Consider the following 20,284-nt stretch of genomic DNA (forward strand, 5'->3'; position numbering starts at 1 on the left):
GCCTTGGGACCCCTGTAATGCTTTCTCTCCTACCTATTACCCCTATTGTTATAAGTCTTTGGACCCCTGTAATGCTTTCTCTCCTACCTATTCCCCCTATTGTTATAAGCCTTTGGACCCCTGTAATGCTTTCTCTCCTTCCTGTTTCCCCCATTGTTATAAGCCTTGGGACCCCTGTAATGCTTTCTCTCCTACCTGTTGCCCCTATTGTTATAAGACTTGGGACCCCTGTAATGCTTTTTCTCCTACCTGTTACCGCTATTGTTATAAGGATTGGGGCCCCTGTAATGCGTTCTCTCCTACCTGTTACCCCTATTGTTATAAGCCTTTGGACCCCTGTAATCCTTTCTCTCTTTCCTGTTGCCCCTATTGTCATAAGCCTTGGGACCCCTGTAATGCTTTCTCTCCTACCTGTTACCCCCATTGTTATAAGCCTTGGGACCCCTGTAATCCTTTCTCTCCTACCTGTTACCCCTATTGGTATAAGCCTTTGGACCCCTGTAATGCTTTCTCTCTTACCTCTCACCCCTATTGTTATAAGCCCTCGGACCCCTGTAATCCTTTCTCTCCTACCTGTTACCCCTATTGTTATAAGGATTGGGGCCCCTGTAATGCGTTCTCTCCTACCTGTTACCCCTATTGTTATAAGCCTTGGGACACCTGTAATGTTTTTTCTCCTACCTGTACACCTATTGTTATAAGGATTGGGACCCCTGTAATGCTTTCTCTCCTACCTGTTACCCCTATTGTTATAAGCCTTGGGACACCTGTAATGCTTTTTCTCCTACCTGTTACCCCTATTGTTATAAGCATTGAGACCCCGGTAATCCTTTCTCTCCTACCTGTTACCCCTATTATTATAAGCCATGGGACCTCTGTTATGCTTTCTTTACTATACTTGTTACCCCTATAGTTATAAGCATTGGGACCCCTGTAATCCTTTCGTCGGTGGGTCCCTAGCGCTCCCGACTTTATATTACCTTAGCACGTTTTCTAAGCAGGCCACACGGATTAACGGAACAGAAAGTGGTCGGAAACACAGGGTTTTGTTTACTAAGAACATTTGTTTGGGAAGGGATGACTGAGTTACAACACAGCGGTTTGTGAACCTTTGTTAGAGGATTATATGGGTGGGTGGCTCGTAGTTTTCAGCATGTTTTGGACAGCTGAGTAACTGTGAACGTGACATTGAAATTTAAGGACGTAAAAGTAGTACTGTACATGTAGTTTGGGACACAATGGATCGCGAACCAAACACCTCAGTTGTCAGCAAAAATAAATGAATAAATCGATCGATCTGTAGCGGAACGGGACTGTGTCGATCAACGCGTGCTAAGTTAGCTCAATTGGTAGAGCGTCCGTCTGGAGTTCGGAGGGTCCCGAGTTCGAACTTCGGTCTGGCAGTGCATTTTCCCTTCCTGTAACATCCTCGGCATATAACCCAATGAAGCCTCGGTGAAAGTGGTATAGGGTCTCATGTACCTTCGGGGTCGAAGACTGGGTAAAAGGAGGGAGAGATGTAGCGGAACTGTATTGGATCGATCGCTGGCGACTAGGTTTCTCAATTGCTAAAGCGTCCGTTTTATATTTCAAAGGGTCCCGGGTTCGAATCCCGGTCGGCCGTTCATATTCCCCTTACAGACCAGTCAGCTCATTTCAGTTGACTTCTGTTGATATCATAAAATTCGGTTTCATGAATATTTATGTACAATTCAGCATATTTTTAAGTAATTATGTAACGCGGCATTGTGCATCACTTGCTCGGCAACTGTTCAAATACAAAGTGGCGTCCTATACAGCACCGCATCAGCAGGCAATACCGGAAGTCACAATGCCGAGATAATTTCCCGCGGGAGACTGTCTATTTATTCCGACTAAGTTGCATTCTTAAGACCGCCAACGATGATGCCTAAATTAGGGGACGCGTGCGTATTAATTAATCAGACGTCAGTATTAATTAATGGTATTGACAGAGTGCCTGAATCCACAGACAAATTAATATTAGTTCGAAAAGGTCAAGTAAAAGAAATATGAATTGTACATAAAACTCCTAAGTTGTTCCGAGTAATCTCGTTGTTGAGACCTCACAAGGGTATTTGAGGCCATGGACGCCGTCACAAATGGGCTACCGTTAATATATTCCGACCAATCATGGTACTGGTCAGCTGGTCAATTCAGTGTCCAGTTTGCACGATTTACACTCATGTTGACCGACTAGTATCTTATTTCTGAGTAATAAGGGCGACCACTGTAAATATAAAGGCCACGCTTCACCAACAGAAGAAATAATCGAACCGTGAATAAATCATATCAATTCTAGGCCAGATGGAAACTGATGATCAAATCTACTTAGGCGATTGGTGATAATTTCTGGACTCGGGACCACTACCGGACCGGCGATCTTGATTTAGGCGATTGATGATAATTTCTGGACTCGGGACCACGACCGGAGCGGCGCTCGTGATTTAGACGTTACACGTAGAAGTAAACCACCTACATTGCAGTCAAAATACAAAATCAGAAACATCATCATTTGGTTAGTTTTCGGATTTAACCTAAATATCAACTGTCACAAGAACCCTTCAAAAATATCAACTTATTCCCCAAGTTCAACATTTCCAGATTCATTTGAAATCTAGAAATTTTAATAATTAATGAAAAGTAGGGAGTTTGAAATGAATTCAATATTTCCCCCTTAATTAAAAAAAAAAGGTACCTGTGCTTTGCATCAGAGTTATCTCCCCTACACATCTTAAATTGTTATATAACATTTTTACATGATTCCTAATGACCGGGGTGTTATTCATGCATACGTGTTCTTGTGATCCATTGTTTAGTATTCAGAAAGTACAAACTGCCATCCATAAGATATATTCGACTCTTTTAGTATATAACTCTTTCAGAAAGGATAGGCATGGCATAGTAAGGTAGCATGTAGCCTTAAATCTATCAAATTATTTATTTATATGAAAACATTGCCAATTTATGTTATACAAAAAGGAAGGAAGGAAGAAAGGAAAGAATGAAGGAAGGAAGGAAGGGAAGGGGGGAGGAGGGGCAGGAGGGAAGGAAGGAAGGAGGAAAGGAAGAAACAAATCAAATTATCAAAACCACTTTGGATATTTCCAAGGATTATAATTCTTTTTACATCGTAATCAATTTTCATCTCTTAAGTCCTGATCTTCGTACACCTAAATTGTTGATGCTGTTTGCATAGCATGTCGTTTCCGGCACGCTCTTAGTCCAAAAAGGCCGGAAAGACCCGAGGATAAGCGACGGTTTACGTAAATGTGCATTACTGCGAAGAACGAGGTTGGTAAGACGGTGATTTACGATACTAAATGAAGACGACTAACCTATCATGGTCGGTATACTGTGTGAACTTTGTACACATATATTGACAAGCTGTAAAGGAACAATTTCAATCATAAAACTACTCGGGCATTTCCGCCACACTAGAAGATAAACCTCGGTCATTTCCGCCCGTCGTTCGAAATAATTCTGACGCAAACCAGAAAGCCACTTGTGGTTTCCGCCACACCTACATGTCCTTTGAGTGACGGAAAGGCCCGAGTGGTTTCCGCCACACCTACGTGTGTCCTTGGAGTGACGGAAAGGCCCGAGTGGCTTCCGATGAGCTGATGATCTCAACCCCCCGCCCCCCTCCCCCCCCCTCCCTCTACAAACTTTCGTCCAACAGGGAAGGATAACTCTGATTGATGAGGTCGACATAAATTGATTGATGTCCAAAATGTTGCGTTTTGTCCGGAAGTACTTATGCCTCACTAATGTTACCAGTGACTGCCTGCTTTGATCACAGACTAAATACGTCCAATTTCGTGTAAATGACAACAAATAACTCATCTTAAACCCGATTCATCAAGTAATGACGACATTTACTCCAGGGCCATAAGCAACGTTAACAGGTCATTTAGTTATTTTTTGTTTCACATATCAATAAGTGATCTAAATTAACTACAAGACTAGTGACCAATCACAATAACACGTTTTGATAGAGTATGGCGGTATCGTTTAAGTATTTTATGTCACTAGCCGTACAGCTACGGTATGCAGCCTTTTATAAACGTGATATTCAGCGTCTTCGGATGAGGTTGGTAAAATATGCCCCCACTTCTTATATAAGCATAAGATATACTATTTTATTCTTTGGATATATTTCTACAAGAAACATGTAGATCTCAGAAAACGTATGTAGAACACCGCCTGTCCCTTTAATTCGCGTTATCCGAGGAGTCGGTTGTCTCTAACAACATGCTGTAGTTACGAGCAGGTAACCCTGACCCAAAGGGGTGTTAAAATGTAATAAAATCCTCTCATATAACGATAATTTTGCACACATACCTTTTTAAAAATGACTTTGAATAAAAATGATAAACATGTTTGTGTGTGGTTTTCTTTTTCTTTTGTTTTTGCTGCTTGAAATTTTAACTTTGAAAAACAAAACAAAACACAAAACACAAAAAATACCAAAAAAAGGTAAAAATAAATCACACTTTCAACATCATAGAAGATGTTTGCCTGGCCTTTTCTTAGACAAATTTGTGTCATGATGTCACGTGCATATCAAACAGATTTTCTGTATTACTACATAAATACGCAAAAACACTTTCTGACTGCAGGATTCTTAAATATCTTTGTAGAGCTGTATTTTTATGATAATTCTTCACGAATGATTTATAGTCGTATGCCAAAAACAGGAGGTTTATAACTTTAAATTAGCATACCTGTCTCTTTGTTTACCTGTATTTTTACCTGTAAATTACAAACAGGTGTATGGGAGATTTACTCAGTACTCTAAAACGTAATTACTCAAAGGAAATGACGAACGAGGGCTATTCGTCATAACTGGTAACCCTGAGTACACTCTGTCAAATACGAACTATAGAGATGATTTATAGATCTCACGCTGAAACGAAAGCTTGTGACATGTTTAGACATTTAAATTGCTAACGTCCGTATAATGTTTTATACAATAGAATCCTGTATGATACTGTAGGTATTATCTGGCAATAATACGTGACCGCGGAGTAATTAGGGGCCGTAATCTCCCACATAGTAACCTGTTTGTCGGTGGTTAAGGGGATCTTCTGTTATGTGACGTAGTCAGCTTAGGGAAGGGTAGTCTACTTTATTCTCAAAAGGGTATCCTATCGTATTCTCAAAAGTGTAATCGTACCTTATTCTCAAAAGTGTAATCGTACCTTATTCTCAAAAGGGTAGTCGTATCTTATTCTCAAGAGGATAGTCTACTTTATTCTCAAAAGCGTAGTCTACCTTATTCATAAAAGTGTAGTCTACCTTATTCTAAAATGTACAGTCTACCTTTTTTCTGAAAAGACGTAAGTTTACACCATTTAGACATTGTACAGTTTAGATTTATTATTTGTAAGAACGTTTGACGTTACACACGCACAACATGTATTTAATTGAACTTAAAAGGTTTGAGTCATAGTTTAGGAAAGTCAAGGCAATATGGAACGCCAGAGCAGTTTTATTGGAGAAAACTGGCATGTACATATGCATGTTTATCCTTCGCGAGAAGCCGTTGGCACTTTCCGTAAACGAGAACATGTTTTCCCATTTACGTAAAGTGCCGACGGTTCCCGAGCGTGTAAGGCCTCTGTTTGAAGACTTGTGCTCTTTTTGTCGTTGAATTGGATATCTTTGTCCTTATTTGCAATAGGTTTGTCCTACTATCAGGCTTACTGTGGCTTGTTATTTGATAACGTTGTCATCATTTTAGTATCTTTGTCGTTACATCACAATGTCCTTATACTACTGGTGCCAATGTCCCTATACATCGGGCACTATTGTCCTTGCCTTGGTTCAATTTTGTTCTTATACTACTGGTGCCAATGTCCCTATACATCGGGCACTATTGTCCCTGCATTGGTTCAATTTTGTCCTTATACTACTGGTGCCAATGTCCCTATACATCGGGCACTGATGTCCTTGCATTGGTTCAATTTTGTCCTTATACTACTGGTGCCAATGTCCCTATACATCGGGCACTGATGTCCTTGCATTGGTTCAATTTTGTCCTTATACTACTGGTGCCAATGTCCCTATTCATCGGGCACTGATGTCCTTGCATTGGTTCAATTTCGTCCTTATACTACTGGTGCCAATGTCCCTATTCATCGGGCACTGATGTCCTTGCATTGGTTCAATTTTGTCCTTATACTACTGGAGCCAATGTTCCTATACATCCGGCACTATTGTCCCTGTATTGGTTCAATTTTGTCCTTATACTACTGGTGCCAATGTCCCTATACATCGGGCACTATTGTCCTTACATTGGTTCAATATTGTCCTGCTTTGTCAGTTTCATTATTTTGTATTACTAAAAGGAACGCCTTTGTTATTGTATTCGGTTATGGCTTTGTCATAGCAATGCCTAATTTTGTCAACCACTCACATTATCTAGCTCTTTCTTCAGTTTGTTCATCATTTTGTTCAGTTATTTTGAAATGTTATGTATTTTACAAAAATTGCGAAACGAGCCCTATCAACTTATATTAATGATTATTGTTCGTCTAGACGGTAGAGCACAGGAGATCTTATGTGGGAGTAAGCCGGAGTTCCCCGAAAACTCACGTAGTCTGCGACCAAAAACCTGTTCGCCAATCTATACCCAGAGTTGTCGTTCTTTGTGAGGAACGACAACTCCCCGTTGAGATTGGCCTTTTAAACCCCGGACGTCTTGGTGAAAGACGAGTACGCTCTCCACTGCGCCACCCATCCGCTCTTGCTGTCGTTGGTGTAGTGATCGTCAAAAATTTCCAAAAATACCACATCCGGGTTTCAGCGCCCTTGACCTCACGGCTGTGCAAATACTTACTCTGCCACATTGGTACATATTCCCTTGGTTATGACATATTCGTCCTTATATAATCTCACTTGTAGTACTGGACGTAGGTCAGTGGTTTTTCTCCAGGAACTCCGGATTTCCTCCACCACAAAAAGCCTGGCACGTCCTTAAATGACCATAGCTGTTAATAGGACGTAAAACACAATCAAACCAAACCAAACCGAACGCAAAAGGGAATCAAACAAACCTGTATTTACATTGGTCGCTAAGTTGTTAATTTTCCTGGAAGAGTTTTATGTATTGGTCGTTTTATTTGATGAATTCCCCCCGAAGAATCATTTCTGTCTCCGATTTTAATTCGTGTTGTACAAATTCCTTTCTAATCAAGGTCTTTTTTTGTGCTTGGTATTGAATATTGGTCGATTTCTTCATCATGTGCGCCACTCTCATCCTTTCCGCCCACTTCAACGCGTACGTATATGTAAGAAGAGTAAGGCGGTTTGGCGTTCCATATGAGGCTAAATACTCTTATTCAATCTCAAACTAACACAAGCGCTAGGTAACACAAGGTACGTTATTATGTACGATACCGTACGGACAGCGCCCGGAGGCAAAACAACAACGATGCATATCAGAGGAATTTAAAAACTTTTAAAAAACGTGTCCTATTTACGGGTGAGCTGATTTAGAATTGAGACATATATACAGACATCTGTGTAAGGTCTGGGTCAGAGCTTAAACTCAATCAATGCTCCAACACACCTGTAGGTTTTATCACACCTGTAATCAGTGTAAAATGTATACACATCACGACAATATCAGATAAATAACAATAAATATATGTATTTGCTGGTTGGATATTTTTATGATAAATTGAGCACTTTACTTTTATCTATAAACAAATGTCTGTGTGATATTGTGTAATGGACTTTGAGGTACAGAAATATATGATTTACTAAGTATCCTGTATGTGCTGGTACTAAGTAAAACCATGTATATATATAATACAACTGAAGCCGAGTAAGGACTCGTATAATACCCAAATTAGTTTGATAATCGAAGTCTCGAACAACGCCGAACACTAGCTGTTGTAATCTGGTAGTACCCACAGTCGTCAAAACCTACTTTGCCTTCGTTACGAATCCTAAGTCCGTATACGAACGCGAACCGCGCTTTGTCGTATATTACTATTGTATCGCGAAACGCGCCAAGCCCTTGCAGTTCTCAGTGGGCCGCACTAGGCCCTTCTCATTGGAACGCGTCAGGCCCTTGTAGTTTTCAGTGGGCCACACTAGGCCCTTCTCATTTGACCGCGCCAGGATTTTGTAGTTCTCATTGGACCACGCTAGGCCATACACTATTAACGTTCGTAGAGTTTCGATAGACACATTGTATCACAAGACCGCGTTAGAACCGACATCTCGCACAGAGCCGCGCTAGTACAAGAGCGATTGCAAACTGCAGAAGGTGCGTTTCAAGATTGCGACTTCGACTACTCTACAGTGCCAATCATCGCGACCATTTTACAGTGCCAATCATAGCAACTATTTTACAGTGCCAATCATCGCGACCATTTTACAGTGCCAATCATTGCGACCATTTTACAGTGCCAATCATTGCAACCATGTACAGTGCCAATCATCGCGACCATTTTACAGTGCCAATCATCGCGACCATTTTACAGTGCCAATCATCGCGACCATTTTACAGTGCCAATCATCGCGACCATTTTACAGTGCCAATCATCGCGACCACTTTACAGTGCCAATCATCGCGATATGTACCGTATCGCCGCTCCAGATACCATATACACGACCTATACATATATTACTATTACTCATGATAGCTGTACTGGAGACACATGTTAAGTACACGTATCTGTGCACCTTAACATTTTTTCTCCGTCTGGAGATATGTAATATGGGGCCATTAGTGCAAAGTGCCGCAAACCCGCGACTACAATAAACAAATATACGGGATGCCAGGGCTAATTAAAATCGTTTTACCTGTAACTATTTTCCCGAATAACACATGTTTTGTTCGGCGATGTTATGGAATCCGGATGACAAATCGCCATGCTATCTTATAATTTGAGTTCCGTAATTACTGAACTACAACGAGAACCCGTCAGTATGGAGGATACGGGTGAAGGCGGGTCGTACATTTAACTCGCGTCTTATTGAATAGCCCCGCAGAATCGTATTACAACGCAGTCCCGTTTTTTTGTCACGTCGCATGAAAAAATAACCGTTTTCTAATTCCTGGTGTTAATTATTGACAAAGTGTAGAATTTCTCAGGTAAAAGCTCTATTTGGGGTTCACAGTTTGCCCTTTAATATGAACCGGTGGAAGTTCGAACTCCACGGCTCATACACCAGGTGGGTCTTAATGGTAGCTTGGTGGTATAAGCCTAAAAAATATATCAAACAATCGCCTTTAATGCAGCTGTTTTACTGAAATTTTGCCTCTGGCAATTTTTTAAATGTGCTTTTCTTGATTTTTTATTTATAGCACCAGGTGTGAGAAACAGTGAGATAATAAATATTTTAAAGGTTGATAAAAGCTTTGATGTACGTGTGTCACCGTGGTACGATATACATAACATTGTATACCATTCGATACGGTCGAGCTGACCTTTATAATACGCTACACGTCAAACTGACCAGCTGCCGATACCTGCAGCCACTTACTGACCAAACCTTAACAAATAAATAGACGTGTTTGCTTGCCGAACAGACCAACTAACTATTTTTTAGGCAATGTTGCGTTCCGCAGAGTACGTTATATTACTGGCCAAACGGTCAATCTGACTGTTTTATGATCACGTTAATATTGTCAAATTGACTGATCTGTTCAGAATCAGTAATTCGTCAGCTCGTTAGGAGTTGGTCAATTGGTCAGTTGGAAAGTTCATCTTTTCTTACGTTATGGACAGTTTTGATCGATAACGTTTTCAATCGCAACTGATCGTCAGGTAAAAATCACTAAACAACATGTTATTACCGACTGACCAACTGTCCAATTCATTTATGAAGTAACGAGTGGTCAGATGGGGATAGTTATACTAAACACTACAAACGAGTGGTCAGATGGGGATAATTATACTAAACACTACAAACGAGTGGTCAGATGGGGATAGTTATACTAAACACTACAAACGAGTGGTCAGATGGGGATAGTTATACTAAACACTACAAACGAGTGGTCAGATGGGGATAGTTATACTAAACACTACAAACGAGTGGTCAGATGGGGATAGTTATACTAAACACTACAAACGAGTGGTCAGATGGGGATAGTTATACTAAACACTACAAACGAGTGGTCAGATGGGGATAGTTATACTAAACACTACAAACGAGTGGTCAGATGGGGATAGTTATACTAAACACTACAAACGAGTGGTCAGATGGGGATAGTTATACTAAACACTACAAACGAGTGGTCAGATGGGGATAGTTATACTAAACACTACAAACGAGTGGTCAGATGGGGATAGTTATACTAAACACTACAAACGAGTGGTCAGATGGGGATAGTTATACTAAACACTACAAACGAGTGGTCAGATGGGGATAGTTATACTAAACACTACAAACGAGTGGTCAGATGGGGATAGTTATACTAAACACTACAAACGAGTGGTCAGATGGGGATAGTTATACTAAACACTACAAACGAGTGGTCAGATGGGGATAGTTATACTAAACACTACAAACGAGTGGTCAGATGGGGATAGTTATACTAAACACTACAAACGAGTGGTCAGATGGGGATAGTTATACTAAACACTACAAACGAGTGGTCAGATGGGGATAGTTATACTAAACACTACAAACGAGTGGTCAGATGGGGATAGTTATACTAAACACTACAAACGAGTGGTCAGATGGGGATAGTTATACTAAACACTACAAACGTGTGGTCAGATGGGGATAATTATACAAAACACTACAAACGAGTTGTCAGATGGGGATAGTTATACTAAACACTACAAACGAGTGCATTTCTTGCCAATTAAAAAAAATGCGTCAAGATGACCATACCTCTTATCTTTATCTGAATATATTCATGATATTTCCAACTGACCAACTTTAAATTATGTCGCCGGTCGAGTGGACACAGACGTACGTAACATTATCGACAAATCCTAATCTCCTGAGATTAAGTTATACAACTGACAAAATGACCATTTCTGTAAAGCATACGCCACTGGTCAAATTGACCATTAGGTAACATTTCCAACAGTCCAATTCATGTCCTTTTTTTTATAAAGAGACGCTAGCCGGGTGAAGTGGGCCGTGTCTAGCTATAGCCAAGTACGCCGGTACTATTTTATAGGACTCGCTGTCGTGTGTATCGGCAGTCGACCGCGCGCCTCCGTCGGGCTCACACCGAGCACGCCGTCCCACTATCTGTGTGTATAGAAACATCACTCTCAGCTCACTGGTATACAGCGTTACTTTAATTCACGGTCGAGGTGTGACTGTCTATCTCTCAGTACAGAGCTCGAACAATTCTCCATCAATATTTCAGTGACCGAGATCAGGACTAGTTTCTGTGTATTTCCTGGGCGTTTTCGTGCAATGTAGGAATATGCCTTCTCACAACGGAGTTACCGTGCTTTTTTTCTTCGCGGTGCTTTGTGGCGGGTGTTCTCGCGAAATCTCGGACGAGGAGCTGGCCCGCGACACCAAGTCACTGGGTAGAAACTTCATCTTAGTAAGTTACAATGATGAAATGGAAAAGGAGTTACGGATCGCCTATAGAGGTGTACTGGTGCTGGAGACCGTTGCTTTCGAGAACACCCCAAACAAAATGCATTTCAAACGAGTAAGTGATGGAAAACAAATCATTCAGAGTGTATATCAAGATGGCGTTCTAAAGGATTGTGATTTCGGGGACAGCGCCCAAATGGTTCTGGAATTTGTTAATGAGTTCACGCTTAAAAAGCATCTTTTCCAAAGAAACAATCAAGGCGATGTGTTCAGATTTTACAACACAGTCGAAAATGAAAAAACCCAATATGCAATAAAAGGATTCAAAAGTCGCCAGAAATTAGGAGAATTTAAGGATATGGTGAAAATATATACAGAAATTAGAAAATGTCATAAATATGTTCGACATTTGAAACGAATTCAGAGGAGACGAAATCGCAATAACCCGGATGATATTGACTTCCGGAAAGCGTATTTCGATACGACGGATGATGCCGCCCTGGATGGTACCCTGTCTACCGCACGTGGTGGTAATTCACCGGAAGTGACGTATTTAGATTCTAATGTTGTATCGGAAAAACGTCAGAAATTTGCTAACAAATCTTCTTCCGGAAGTGTTTCAAAATTCAATTCGCGGAGAACAGCGAGATCTGCGACGTCATCGACCTATTTCAGTCGCGACGACGCAGAGGCACTTCCGGAAAATCACGAGAGACGTAAAAGATCTTTCTTTAACAAATACCTGATCTTTCCGGGCACCAAGTGGTGTGGGCGTGGTCAGATTGCCAAGAAGTACGACGAACTCGGCGATGACCAAGAGGCAGATGTCTGTTGTCGAGATCACGACTGTTGCCAGGATATCATCCCTTGTTTCTCCACAAAACACAATTATTTCAACTATCGCTTCCACGCCATTCTTCATTGCGACTGTGACAGGCGGTAGGTGTTCTCGTAAACCGGATATATACATGTATGTCTATATTTGTTTTAGAATGTTTTGAGTTTTTAATTTGTCTATTTTCAGATATAACAGAACCAGTAGGATTCAGAGAAGTAGTGGGTACCGCCTATTTAAACATTTTATTTAGTTTCCGTTTAGGGTAACAAATAAATATAAAAAATACAGGAGGGGAGGATTGTGTCTGGTATATGTGTTTATACTTGTTTTCCCAGTTATTAAACAAATGATAATATATTAAACACAGGTGACAAAGGGGTATATGAGAAAGAAAGTTTTAAGACTTTTCCAGTAACTATATACCCCGTAACCTCCCTTACCCAGCAAACTACCAAATCAGGCAGATGATCTCATGCAATTTAGTAAGAGTACTTCTCGGCTATTATTCACAAGCGACAATGCACACCAATCGAGTGTTAGTTTCCGGATGTTATTGGCTCAATGCATGTGTACATATCTATAAAATAAGGAAATAAAAACTTGTTATAAGTTAAATATAGGATTCTTAGTTCAAACAAAAACTGTTAACAGGAATAGTATCAAGAGTGTTTGATAAATTCAGTTTCATTCAATATTAAGATTATTTGTAGAAGCCTTAGGCTAACTGCTACAACTTTCAATGGTCACCGAATATTGTTATTGCAGGCTTTCGTGTGTTTATTTTTGTTCAATAAAATGAAATAAATATATATTAATTCAAGGAAAAAGGTTAGATTTAAATTTCCTTTCGAAACCAACAGGTCACGGTCAAAGGTCAAGGTGACTGTGTGTTTTAAACTGACCTATTTTTCATTGTTCCGTTTCTTTTCGCTATGCCACGTTCTATTTCAAAACGCGACCAAGACTTTGTCTGCAACAGTCGTACTCAGGAAAACGCTTGTGAATTCGAATCGACGATTAATTACCATTTCCTTAGCGTATGATACGACTAAACCGACTCAAAGAGTATCAAAATGCCTTGTAAAAGCGAAGTGTGGAGTTAGAATACAATACAAGAGGTATCCATCCCAATGCTAAAATCCAAGTGGTCAGTCAGCTCAGCGGTTTATATACACATATATATATAGATATCTTTGTTAAACAACATTGAACTATTTCAGCAATAACTTAGTACTGATGGGAGCTCCTTGAAGTACTCATGTGGAGAATTAAATCACATAAATCACATATATTACTGAATGTTCTGATGATATTACTAACATAAAGTCGTGTCTTTTATACTGCTTAGATATAACCTAGTTTGTTACCAAATATGTTCGTATATTTTGTTCGATGTCGTAGATGAGCCAAAAGGAGCACTTGACATAGCGTTCGCCTTTTCCTTAATTTTCTTAAGTTCCATTGAAATTTATTGTTTTCATATTATGCTACATGAATATTCGTTGTACTGGAAACATTTTTCTTTAATTTCTGAAACGCTGTATCTCATTTGAAGAAGAATTCCAATTTTTTTCTTCTTAGAGATTGCTCGTCATTTTATATAAAAAAGAGTAACATACGAAAGAAATACATGTGTACTCATTACTTATAGTTTCATATTTCCTGGACCGCTGAGCTTTAAAGTAGAGAGCTTATCCATTGCTCTGTCGGTCACGATACAATGATTTCCATCAAGAGGTCTGGGAATTATATCTAACTTCCTAAAAAGGTCCATCATCTATGGTTGTCTATTTCCACCAGATGAAATGACATGATTTCAGTAGGAAAAATAACTTTTGAATACATGCATACAGTAGAAATGTGGAATAACACTTTACATTTAAAGTCAGCTTGGTAAAGCTTTATGCAGTACACAACCAGACACGGTTGTAGATAGGCTATTTTGTTTGTGCTCATTGGACGATCTAAGCCTTAATTATAAGGCCTTCATCAACAACACACTGTGTTTATTCCTGCATCTAATACCGAACGCGTAATCAATGCACGTGCGTGACATTTGTCATCATCCTTCCTGTTCCTGCTCTCCGGGATCAGATGTACATAGAGGCTTTACTTCTATAGCAGGTATTACTTTGGTTACATGGCTTGTGTCCCCTTTATTTTTTTCCATTGCATGTTTTCATTTGATATGCTTGTGACTTAAAAAACGAGTGTTACATTAGGTACGTAAAACACTACCGTTTTACTTATCTATGTATGTGTGATTGTATATTGCTCAATAAAAGATAAATGAAATATCATTAATGTCGGGATATTGTCTAGTTCACGGGATATTGTCTAGTTCACGGGATATTGTCTAGTTCAACGGGATATTGTCTAGTTCACGGGATATTGGGTTATTTTCAATGATGTTGCGGTATTTGTCTGGATATGATCAATTTCAGATACATTTGTGTAAAGATATATTATATTTCTAATATGCTTGTGTTAGAAACATAGGCTTGTCTCAAACTATTATTTTGTGTAAAGTTACTGATTAATGAATAGTCTTGTGTTAGGTTCTGTCGGTTTCTTTAATGCCAAGTAATCAGCGTGTTGTTAATTAGGTTTCAAAATTCTGTCAATTTCAAACAGATTCGTGCCAATGTTCTTTCCATTTGCTGGACATGCCTGAATTGGTGTCAATTGTGCCTTGGTATTGTCAACTTCATACTATTATTGATGTCAACATGTCATCTAGTTCAAATTGGTTGGTGTCAATGAAATGTGTATCTCATAATAACACTCGGGTTAAAATATTACCTGGTTCAAATCGGTCTGTGTCAGTCATTGTCCATTTCACTGAGACATGTATCAATATACTGTCAATTTCCATTGTTTTGTGTTATTTTGAAGGAGTGTTGTCCATTTCAAATGACATTGGCTCATGTTATTGTCAGTTTCCGACCGGTTTGTGTCAGTCATTGTCCATTTCACGTAATGATAGGTTTTAGTCAACGCCAGTTTGTCGATTTCAAAACCCATGGCTCCTAATACATTTTTACCTCTGAGTTACATTTTTGATCATTTTCATAGGTCTTGTACTTCAGACCCTCGCATACATGAGATGTATACTTTTATGATTAAACTTTGATCCTAAAGTGAAATCCTAACACCAATGTCCCACTTCAAACAAGTTTTGTTGACGAAAACATTAAAATAAGTGAATTGAATATAAAGAGAGCGGTGTTGAGCCGGGCGAGGCTTTTCCGCTGGTTTCGCTATTGTGCTGAGAAGCAAATATTGACGGAACTCGGATACTTCGTCAAGTAGTCGTAACACTATGCACTACATACATCTAACGTTAACGCGCCAACAAGTTGTCGACACAGACATAATGTGGTATGTAAGAACTTCGTGTCAACAAAGCTTGAACAGATTATGTACATACGAGACGATACTTGTGGATAAGAGACTTGTCGGGGAGGGGGGATACAGGTAGGGGGTACGGGAGGGGGATATAGGGAAGGGGATACGGGGAGAGGGATACGGGGAGGGGATACGGGGAGGGGCATACAAGAAGGGGAATAAAGGGAGGGGGTACGGGGAACGGGTAGGGGCATACAGGGAAGGGGAGAGGGATACGGGAAGGGGGAAACAGGGAGGGATTGCAGACATCCATTGCAGACATATGACATCAGGAATGGGCTTTAAGCCCAGGTTTTTCTCTCCATGCTGAGACAGAAGTTGATTATTCAGCATGTTGTCGCTAATGTCATGCATTTAGTACGCCTGTCATGTGTATTGTGTTATTTTATAATGATATGGAAGGTTTTGGCGCGTGCTTTTTGTTTTATCTGGCTCTTCTGTGTAGACAACATACTTTGTTGGAGATATGATAGTTAGACTTGCACAAGTCCCTTGTTCCGCATTGATGCTAGAGATACAGTACAGAGTGAATACTCACCAAACATAAGGACTCTGTGGCAACCTGTTTATATGGATTCCCAAACGAAATTTTATAATTCTGATAAAGTGCAAATCTTAAACTTAGGAATTTAGAATTGATCCAAAGTTTGTTTTCGGGTGTGTCTTACTAAAATTAATTTCTATATTTTGTTTTAAAAAGGTACGATTTTTTTAGCGAAGTTGTATTTAAGAATTGAAAACTCATTGATACCAAATTCACTCGAATAAAGTAACATTTTCCACCTGTGACGTTCATATCATGCGAAGAAATTTAACGTTGTCAAACTACGCGCCCATCACGCGTCGTATACTGAGCGACTTCGTATAGACATTGTGTGATAAAAAACAACAATGCATAACGTTTTTATAAAACGTAACACCCGGCTCATCCAAACTCTGATGGGTTGAATCGGAGACCGTCACACTGAAAACACAATCTTAATCACTAATTTAAAGTTTTTACCAATCTTTATATAGATGCTTGTAAGTGCAAATCGTTTATTTTATATATAATAAACCGCAACATTTGTATTGAAATACTTTTTTTATAAACTTAGTCAGGGACGTATAGTGTATACTGTCACTGACTTAGTGCATTCAAATTCCAGATAAAAATATTTTAGATTCCTTCTTAATTTTTTTCTTTACTTAATTATCTCTTAAACCAATTATAATGCAATTTCTACAGTTCATTCCCAGCTATTTATGTAAATTTTACGAGATTAGTGTTTAAACGCGCACGTTTTGTGTTCGAAGTTCTATATAAAACTTAGCACTTAAATGAAACGAGCGGAGTTAAAAAGTCCCATTATACCTAATTGTACAGGTCTTTGATATCGAGATTTTTAAAAAGAAAATTACAGAAGATTCATTTAATACGTCAGAATATTCGATTATGGTGTTAGGTTGAGAAATCAAGAAAAAGTATCTTTGATCTTGATGATGCTTGAAAATCTATGAGCCACATAAAATAGAAAAAAATACATGTACAGAACAGCGTTAAGACGTGTTGACAAGGAAAACACTGTGCTGAGACACAGAAAACACTGTGCCGAGACACAGAAAACACTGTGCCGAGACACAGAAAACACTGTGCTGAGACACAGAAAACAAGTGGATCAAATCAAAAGGAAAGAACTCGATCTTTGAAATAATGGAGGCGAAAATTAGCGAGCACTCATTTTCGCGACTGTGCTTACAACAACGTTAACGTATCTGTGAGGAGTCTACCACCGTGAAATGAACAAAAACAAAAACAAAAGATATCTCCCCCTATTTTTAAAAATGTCTTTTAAACAACGTAGCTATAGGAATATATATTATTTATTTTATCGGTTCTCCTTATTCCACGCAAATAAACCTCGCAAAACTTACTGGCTACACATTCACGTTTTCCGTACCGAACACTTCGTGACCACAATTAACGGACGTCGGTCAAGATTTACATATATATTACATTTACGCCACGGTCCGTAAACATATTAGGATTACGACCCTGCTCGTGTTTTGAAATTAATTATTGATTTTATTTAACTTATAGTAAGTTTAGCCATTGATCCATTTTGTAAAGCTGATTACAGAAACCGCAAAGGTCAAAGAAAGTATGAGGACCAGGTGGGGTGTACCTAAGGCTACAGTTTACCTTACTGTACTGTGTATCTCCATTTAAAAAGAGTTCCGCACTTTATTAATAAACATGTACAACCATTTTTATAATTCCCTAGTTACGTTAGTACGTACGTACAAAAGTGACTGTAATCCTTTGTTTTTGTTTCACAATTATAACTAATACTATTATCCATATGTTGTAAAGCACTTTTTACAAATTATATAGGGCGCTATATAAATGTTGTATATAATTATAATTATTATTAGTGAATTGATTGGTGAAACTTGTGTAATGTACGTAGGAAGATATTCATGCAACGCTCAAAAAATTCTAAATTATGAGACAATATAAATCATAAAACAATGTTAATTATGAGTCAATGTTAATTATTAAACAATGTTAATTATGAGAAATGTTAATTATAAGACAATGCTAATTATGAGAAATGTTAATTATAAGACAATGTTAATTATAAGACAATGTTAATTATGAGTCAATGTTAATCATAAGACAATGTTAATTATGAGACAGTGTTAGTTGAAATAGGTCAATATTTAAGGGCGATGACTTTTGACGAAATTCACAGGTAGAATTTTTAGATGGTGTATATCCTTAATGATAAAAGATACATTTGTTTAAAAAATTGCTTTTGGGAACTGAGTGAATTTATCAAAAGGAGCCAAGCTGATTGATTTGTAAATTGAAAAAAATATATCTTTAAATTCGATTGCATGTACGATAATGTTACTGTAATCAGACAAGATTACCTGTTGACAGGGCTGTCTACCAAAGAGGCCGTGTTTTCCCATCATTTCGTGTTGAGCACAATGTAAATGCTTATGTGTAACTCGGTATAAATGATTTGATAACGTACGATGGATTAGAAGCTACAAGTTTAAAGAAGACGAAAGTCGGATAAATCAGATAAAAGACGATCCCAATGTAATATTTATCGATCATTTTATGCAGTAAATTGAGTTTAAAGTTTTTGCTTGATATTGAAATTAAACATTTTAAATGAAATTGTAACATTTTTTCATAGTCATTGATATGAAAACATTATCATGTTACAAATATGAAATTATGTAATTTTTTGTCATATCAATGAGGACCTGAATTGAGAGGTTACCTGTCTGAAGCGGTCCTTTAATTTTGTTGTCTGCAGTGACTGGTCGCTTAATACAGGTTCTGACCCAAAATGTTAGTAGTTATGTAAGAAATAAGTGACATCATTACATACAAGTATTTGTTCATCCACGGGGTGGTCTTTAAGTTTGACTCTAAGCCATCACAATCTTTCCTGAAAAATGTGACTGAGTACCGCGGTATCAACATTGACGAACGAGAAGCTGTGTATATTTATAACATGTGTCATGTGTTACAACCGATAAAATAACGTGTTTTAATGTTTTTTGAATACTTTATCTCAAGACCACCCATATCAAACTATTTCTCGAACTACGCTCAGGAAAGTATGCAACCGAATATTGTAATAGCTTCTTACCTGAGAGCGGTATTGTCCACAGTGTCACATGTAAAACTGATAACGTCACAGGGTGATAGTGTCATATCTGGGGGTGATATTGTTCAATCTGTGGCTGACAATGTCACATGTGGAAATGAAAACGTCACAGGGTGATAGTGTCATATCTGGGGGTGATATTGTTCAATCTGTGACTGACAATGTCACATGTGGAAATAAAAACGTCACAGGGTGATAGTGTCATATCTGGGGGTGATATTGTTCAATCTGTGGCTGACAATGTCACATGTGAAAATGATAACGTCACAGGGTGATAGTGTCAAATCTGAGGGTGATATTATCCAATCGGTTGGTGACAATGCAACATGTGGAAATGTTAACATGACATATTTTGAGGGTGATACTGATAATGTCACATCTCAGAGTAATAGTGTCATCTGAGGGTGATAATGTCATATCAGATGATGAAAGTGTCATATCTGAAGGTGAATGTCATATACGAGGGTGGTAGTTTCACTTCCGAGTGTGATAGCGTTGCGTTTGAGGGTGATAGTGACAAAGCTGTTGTGACATTTACACAGTTAATGTCGCAGGCGTCACTTCAGAAAGTGATTTGTAAAAGATATCAGCACCAACTCGGTGACGTTACACACTACAATGATATCGTCACTCCTGTAGAATCCCACGCGTCAGTAGTGACGTCAAAGTTGACTGAAAAGAGGGAACCCATTCTCCCTTATTTCAATTCCGTGTGCTGATGTTACAGAGATGTATATGTAGTATAATGTATCTCCCCTCCCTCCCCTACCTACTCCCACCTCCCTCCTCTACCTACTCCTCCCCCTCCCTCCCCTAC

The 20,284-nt window shown here is 38.9% G+C and overlaps 1 protein-coding gene across 1 annotated transcript in view; it reads left to right on the forward strand.

Moving 5' to 3' along the window:
* The first annotated feature begins 11,195 nt into the window (after positions 1–11,195).
* The window catches only part of LOC110457150, a 25,602-nt gene continuing 16,513 nt past the window's right edge, over positions 11,196–20,284 (forward strand). Inside the window, exon 1 of the mRNA XM_021508261.1 lies at positions 11,196–12,489. Coding sequence (XP_021363936.1) covers positions 11,429–12,489 — 1,061 coding nt within the window. The 5' untranslated portion in view covers positions 11,196–11,428. The remainder of the gene's footprint in view (positions 12,490–20,284) is intronic.

This window comes from Mizuhopecten yessoensis, unplaced genomic scaffold (genome assembly GCF_002113885.1).
Source record: "Mizuhopecten yessoensis strain PY_sf001 unplaced genomic scaffold, ASM211388v2 scaffold9031, whole genome shotgun sequence".
Taxonomy (NCBI): Eukaryota; Metazoa; Mollusca; class Bivalvia; order Pectinida; family Pectinidae; genus Mizuhopecten; species Mizuhopecten yessoensis.